Genomic DNA, 7,651 nt, shown 5'->3' with positions numbered 1-7,651 from the left:
TGGTGACCCATACTCGGAATTTGTGCTCTGCATTTAACCCATCCAAGTGCACACACACAGTAGTGAACACACACACACCCGGAGCAGTGGGCAGCCAATGCTGCAGCACCCGGGGAGCAGTTGGGGGTTCGGTGCCTTGCTCAAGGGTCTCACCTCAGTCGTGGTATTGAGGGTGGAAGAGAGCACTGGACATTCACTCCCCCCACCTACAATCCCTGCTGGTACCGAGACTCAAACCTTTGGGATACAAGTCCAACTCTCTAACCATTAGGCCACAACTGCCCCAACAGCAGTATACAGTGTTTTGTATCAATATATTCTTTATGCATGTAATATTGATCTTTTTAAGACATTTTCTTATTAAAAATATAATTTTTTATTTCCAAGGTACCGTAAGATGAGCAGATTTATAGAACATTTTAGTTAAAATTACACACTTTGCCCACACAGTATGCATAAATAATAAAAACAGTATGTATAGTATGCATATATTCTTTATGCATGCAATATTTATATTTTTAAGACTGTTTTACTAAAAATACGAACAAAATATTTTTTATTTTCAAGGTGCCAAGTGATGAAAAGATCTATAAAAATAACTCAGAAAAAAAATTACACACTTTTCACAGTGTTTGCACAATTGTAGCTGAGCTGAATATCTTAAGTAATGTACGGGTTTGCCAGGATGCATTGTTTACTGATTGGTATTTGAATATAGAGTTATAGAATAGTACATATTATTAGAAATATTATTAAGACATTATTTTTCTGGGCCTTTTTCTTTTGCCAGATTGAGGACAATGAAAGACGACAAGCTTTACACTGTAAGTTGAGGAGTTGATTTGTCTGCATTTTAATGTTCCTTTGCTCATAGAGTTTTTCTAGATAGATGCTGAGGATTTTTAGGTCGGGTAGAATCTGCGATCTCTGACCTGCTTCATTTGCTGGCTTCCATGGCTGCAATACGCTGTGTTTTCTGCCAACTGGCAACCCGGGGTGTCGAAATTCTATTGGGGAAATTGGCAGTGGGCGGAGTCACATAGACCAAAACAAAAGCAGGCATTCCGACACCAAACGCACATTTCAAAGTAGAATAACTGGCTGTTGCATTGGTTTTCTGAGAAACAAGTATGTGAACTTAGCATGTTTCCTAAATATCTGCAAACATGTATGGTATTTTTATGCTTTAGTACAGCAATAAATAAAAAAATACACACAGCAGCACCTTCCAAGAGATCTCACTTGTGATTTCTCTTTCTTACAGGTCAAAGGGCTGTTGATCCTGATCCTGAAGCAGCAGAATGGACGGGTTGTACAGAAAGCCCGGGACAGAGCTTATTCACCCTGAAGATGTGTTTTTGTGGTATTGAGAGATCATGTGGGTGTCCCGACACAAACATGAACAACCTCATCATCTGATTCAACTCCCTGAAGCGCTAATCGCCTGAAGGCGATCACATGTCCTGCTCCAAACCACGGGATAGCAGAAGCTCTGTGTGTGTTACATGATGCGCTTCTAACCCACATCTCAGTATGACTTAAAAAAATAGATTTTGGTGTTTGCATGTGAAAAACTCACTAATGTAAAGCTAGAACAACGTGGTTAGTTGCCAGGGTGTTGCTATGTGGTTGTTATGGTGTCCTGATGTTTTTTTTTTAGTGTGTTACTATGCAATTTGGTGGTTTGTAAGTGTCACATATATTACGCTATCTAATAATCTGATACCTTGACTGTACCATGGTAGTGGTGTAGTATTTTTTTTAAAGATTTGTTTGCAGTAAGCATAAAGCGAGGGGTTTTTTTGGTGTTTGCGGTGTTTGCTTAAACAAGCATCACTATTATTATTGCTCATATGTACACTGTAAAAAAAATTTACGGTAAATACGGTAAAAAAACAGCAGCTGTGGTTGCCAGAATTTTACAGTAAAAAATATGGTAGCAACATTTGTGACCCTGGTCTTGAGTGTCAATTTTTTAAAATTGAGATTTATACATAATCTGAAAGCTGAATAAATAAGCTTTCCATTGATATATGGTTTGTTAGGATAGGACAATAATGGCTGAGATACAACTATTTGAAATCTGAGGGTCCAAAAAATCTAAATATTGAGAAAATTGCCTTTAAAGTTGTCCAAATAAAGTTCTTAGCTAAGCATATTACTAATCAAAAATTTGGTTTTGATATATTTACGGTAGGAAATTTTCTAAATATCTTCAAGGAACATGGTCTTTATTTAATATCCTAATGATTTTTGGCATAAAAGAAAAATCGATAAATTTGACCCATACAATGTATCGTTGGCTATTGCTACAAATACACCTGTGCTACTTATGACTGGTTTTGTGGTCCAGGGTCACATTTTAGGTTTTACGGTTTTAAATTAAATTTACATTTAAATACCGTAATTTCATTAACTGATATAATGTTAATATACCAACCTATTGAAGTACTGAAATCTGTATTGTACCTTTGTAATACACCGATAACCACCTAAAGCAGGTGATGATAAGAAAGTCATATGATGAACCAAAGCCCATCACAAGCAGCTTTTAAATACTAACATATATAGGAGCACAGTGTCATTCACACAAACACTAAACATCATCATGGTAACACACACGGAACTGAAATAATGTAATAAACATTAATTTAACAACATTAGCTGTAACATACAACCCTACTGTACAAAACTGATAAGAAAAAACTAAGAAGAAACAGTTATTTCAACAACAAAAAAACCCCCATCAAATTTGAAATACAACGCAGGGAATTCTGGGAATGTCAATTTATGGTTATTCACTGCAAATTATAGGTTCTTTTTCACTTCTAAAAACGGTATACTACCGTAAAATTACAATGTAATGTCCTATACAGTTTTTCACCGTATATAGTAGGGGAAAGGTTGGAGCTTTTTGACTAGCAAGCAACTACATAGCAACCACCCACTCATTAGCTTGTCAAACCACCCACAAAATCCATTGTGGCAGTGAATTTTGCACTCTCCAGATATGTTCTAGTTTCCTTTTCCTTAAAAAAAACACTGAAAGAAAAGAAAATGCAAGTACTACAAAGTATACAGTTTATCCAGATAATGCTTTTTCACTTTAGGTTATCTGTGTTAAACTGCAGACTCCTTTGTGACTACAAGACAAACGTTAAAGGCATCTCTAAGAGTAAACAAAACAATTCCAAGCCAACATGTCCAGGTTGAAAAAGGGGGTATTTACTGGCTGCGAGCACACACTCACACACACTGACACACACATCTCTCTCCCAGTGAAAAATAAAAGTTGTTCTGTAAGTCTTTTGTTCCTTCAGACTAGCACACACATTTATAGTCATGGCTGAGAGGAGACGGCACCAGTGGCCCCTCTTCACACTGTGAGAGAAGGAGACATGGAAGGAAAGCTGGGATTGTCACAGAAGTCAAATTGTGTCGTCCTCTTCAGAGCCGTGTGACGCAGGTAAACTGCTCTGCTTACCGTGCATGCTGCCATGTCAGCTTGTTGAGTATTGGCTTTTTTAAGTGTGTTTGTGTAGGATTGTATTGACAAAGCAGTCTGAGCTCAATTAGGACGTCACTGTAAAATATCTATGAAACTATTTGCCAAAAGCAATAGAAAAAATCTGAAAGCAGCTCAGAGAATTGATATTTTTAAGGTGTTTTGGTGTATTTTTTACTGAAAAAAGAGTGGATGTGCCTGTACGTTGACTTTAGGAGAAAACGTAGTGTTCTGAACACTTTGAAACTCAATTAGGGTGTGCTTTCTTGTTCTTAAAGCGATAGTTCCTGAAAAATGAAAATTTGATGTTAATTTACTCACCTTCAGGCCATCCAAGGTATAGGTGCCTTTTTTTCTTTAGTAAAACAGTAAAGAAGATTTTTAGCTGAGAACATGGTCCTTTATGATCTATAAAATGCAAGTCAAAGGCTGCCCATTTTTGAGAATAAAAAAGCATATCAGGCAACAGAAAATAAATACCCGTGGCTCCTGATGATGCATTGAGGTCTTATGAAGCAAAACGATCGGTCTGTGCAAGAAACAAAACATTATTTACAACATTTCCTATAATCCATAGTTTAGGTACACAGCCCAGAGTTATGTCCATTTTGCATATGAATCATTCTTTTGAACCAGTTCTTTTTAGTGAACTGAATGAACCAGTTCACCAAATTGGACTGAATCGTCCAATGGAAGTTACTCAATCAAAACTCACTTTTAGACATCTGACAGTCACTCTGACTCGAAATGCGTCTGATCCTATGATGAATGAACTCATCCAGTGCTTCAGTTCCTCCAACAGTCACTGAACTGAGGAAACAGTTCAACTCGGACGAAGACCGATGAGCCGCTGATATGCGCATGTGTGAACCGAGCACTTTAATGAAGGGACCAAATGAAAGTTTTTATGGTTTCTCTTGGTTTATGTAAAAAGATGAGCTGATGAAGACTAGTTTCTTCACTTTGTATGCTTTGGACAAGTAAAACGTCCACATTTCACATCATTATTGGGTGCTTTAATAATATAACTGTGTATGTTACATCATTGCATGATTACAAGTCAGTGAACCAGTGAACTAATTTATTGAAATGAACTGTTCAAAAGAATCAGTTTGTGGAAAAGAATCGGATTTCCCCGCTTGCCTGAGGCTCTGGATTACAGGTTATAATGTTGTAAATAATGTTCTCTTTCTTGCTCAGACCAATCGTTTCGCTTCCTAAGACCTCAATATATCATCAGGAGTCATGAGTATTAATTTTGTGTTTCTTGATATGCTTTTTTATTCTCAAAAACGTGCAGCCGCTGACTATTTAACATATTTAATGAATCACCAAGGACCACGGTTTCAGATGAAAATCTTCTTTACTGTTCTACTGAAGAAAATAAGTCACGTACATCTTGGCCTGAGCGTCAGTAAATGAACAGCAAAATTTCATTTTTGGGTGAACTATCCCTTTAAGATCCATTTTCAATGTCTTTCTCAGAGTTTATTATGGAGGACGTGAAGCCTGAGGGCTGGCGGCAGCTACTTCAGCCCCATGGTGCAGCTGGCAAAATCAGCACGAGTCTCCTTCGCAGGTTCTCATCATGGAGGAGGCCTGGGGAGCGGGGTTATTACGAGGGCCCCGCAGCGCAAGTGAATGAGCCCCCTCGTGGAGCTCATCCGCTGAGCTGCATAGAGGGTGGCAGGATGGACAAATGGCTTCAGACACTGGAGAGACTCCAATCACGTCGGCTTCAGAATCAAATACCTCAGTTTGCAGACAGGACGGTATCAATGCCAGTTCTCCCGAATGAGACGGCGAGAAGTAATCCACAATGTCCTGATGTTTCCTCTCTGCGCAGGAGGAATCAGACCCCTAGCATCTGTCCCAGTGTGTGTGAAAGCTCCTCGAGCAGCCTGGAGTCTGTTCACATTAAAGCTGCTCCTGCTGCAGAAAGAGCTCAGTTCGGCGCTCTCGCTCCAGTTCGCTTCGGCTGGCTGCCCATACAAAGACATGTGATACTGACGGACATCTCTGACAACCACCATGACAACAGTAGGTGCCAGGTAAGAAAGAATAACAGGAAAAGGAAGTGATGTCTTCTTCTTCTTCTTGGTGTTTAATGGCGGATGGCATACAACTTTTAGGTGCACCTACTGATTAGGAGTGTGGATCAGGACCGTACTCTTCACTAAATTCTATTATATAATCCCGTGTCCTTTAAATAACGCATTAAAAATTGAAAGTTTTTATCCACTGATTTATTCCCCAAAATGTTCATCAAATTAAGTTTTTCTTTATTTTCCTTGAGGAGGAAGTGATGTCACAGCAGGAAGTTTATTTTCAGAGAACATTTTCAGATTAAAAAAAAAGAACATTTTCAGATTTTTCTGTTGAATTTAAAGCATTTTTCAGTTTTATTTATTTAATTTTTGTTTTTATTTATGTATTGTACATTGATATATATTTTTCAAATTATTTCCTTACTTTATAAATACGTTTTCAGATAACTTTTTCACATTTTTCTAATGCATTTTAAACATTTTTAATTTTTATGTATTTATTTATTTTATTGTTTTTTTATTTGTAGTTTATTGTTTTTATTTATTTATTTTAATTTTAATTTAATTGGCCTGATTTTGTATTAGCCTGAACTACCAAAAGACATCTTTGCACAAAATTAAATTAAAAATTCAAAATAACTTTCCGAGACTGGATGCCACTCGCCGAATTAGCCATGCAACATAATGAGGTCAAGTGAGAACAATGTACTACTGTACTAACATATTTATTATTAATGGTGCTTGCTAAGGCAATCATCACTGTGACTATTGCTCATATTTAAGGTTATTTCTTAAATCATGTGTCTTGTTGGGAGAGATGTGCTGTTACTTCTTTAACCAATAACGGTGGCAGGAAATGTAACAGTCCAGATACATACTGCATTCTGTTTCCCGTACTTTAAATGCCAGTATACACTGTCCAGTATGCAGTATTCTAATATTCAGTTCTGACAAAGAGAGTTTGAGTTATAAATTACTTTCTGAATGGTTTTAAAGTGTCCCTTGATAATGGCTTATCTGCTCTTTGGAGAGGAAAATTGTTCTTGCGTAGTAATCCGACTATCAGATATCCACTAAATCATTTAGATTCAGCTTTTATATTTTACATTTTAGAAAGCTGCAGTTTTTAAATGAAAATAAGATTTTCTGTGCGAGTTTCGTGTAGACAGATCCACTGTATCACAAAAAATTGTACAGTTGAAAACATTTTTTTTTTGCCCAGAAGTTCAGAGCGATTGAGTCATCCAGACTGGAGATAAAAGCTTTCAGAGTCCCAGACTTTCTGCCACCACTGAACCCCGCACAACAATCACTCTCACCTTTACTGGGAACAAACCCCGGAAATGAACAGCCGAGCTCTCAGACCTGATTTACCTTAGTGCCTACTGATGCCAGAAAGAGAGAGAGCAATAGAAATCTGAAAGGAGGGAAAGAGAGAAATCTCTGGATGACTGTCAAGTATGTGAACTTCAGTGGCTGTCTGGGTGCTGCATGAAGTCGAGATAAAACCGCACTGTCAGCAGGTGCTTGGATCCATTCCGAACAGATTTAGGAACGAATAGATCCAACCGCATCTGAGCCAACAACAGGATCACAACAGTGCTGTGGGGCCCAGAGGATAGAAACGAATCCAATAGCATTTGTGAATCGCACAAATCTTTCTATCTTTTCACTTCAGTCATTTTATGTTTAAAAACCTTGTGCGGTCTTCGGTCACTTTTGACCGGAGAATTTTATATTTAGAATTTTAAAAAATCGTAGCTTCACCTGAATGGTCTGAAACTTGGTGACTTTTATGGCACTTGGTATGTGAACACAAAAAAAAATTGAGGGCATGATTCGAAAGAGCTAAGTGGTCGTAAAACAAAATAGTCACACTCATGGTCTTTTTGTGTGTACTATCTACAAATCCCCCACGATGCAGAAAAAAATTGCACAGCAATGAAGGGGTGAAACTCTAAAACATCTAGAGTGCAAAATCAACACACCAACTCACACACGCACGGACACACACTTGTACACACACACACACCTATGGTGTGACTGTAACACTGCAACTATGTAAAATAAAATAAATAATTCGACTACGAGGCAGTAC

General features: G+C 37.8%; 1 protein-coding gene across 1 annotated transcript in view; it reads left to right on the top strand.

Moving 5' to 3' along the window:
- The first annotated feature begins 3,377 nt into the window (after positions 1–3,377).
- The window catches only part of LOC107667915 (uncharacterized), a 28,476-nt gene continuing 24,202 nt past the window's right edge, over positions 3,378–7,651 (top strand). Inside the window, exons 1-2 of the mRNA XM_016459657.1 lie at positions 3,378–3,466; positions 4,991–5,556. Of these exons, the coding sequence (XP_016315143.1) occupies positions 4,999–5,556 (558 nt within the window). The 5' untranslated portion in view covers positions 3,378–3,466; positions 4,991–4,998. The remainder of the gene's footprint in view (positions 3,467–4,990; positions 5,557–7,651) is intronic.

Source organism: Sinocyclocheilus anshuiensis, unplaced genomic scaffold (assembly GCF_001515605.1).
Source record: "Sinocyclocheilus anshuiensis isolate Anshui unplaced genomic scaffold, SAMN03320099.WGS_v1.1 scaffold493, whole genome shotgun sequence".
Lineage (NCBI taxonomy): Eukaryota > Metazoa > Chordata > Actinopteri > Cypriniformes > Cyprinidae > Sinocyclocheilus > Sinocyclocheilus anshuiensis.
Note: the sequence above shows the minus strand (reverse complement) of the source record. Positions and strands in the feature narration are given on the sequence as shown.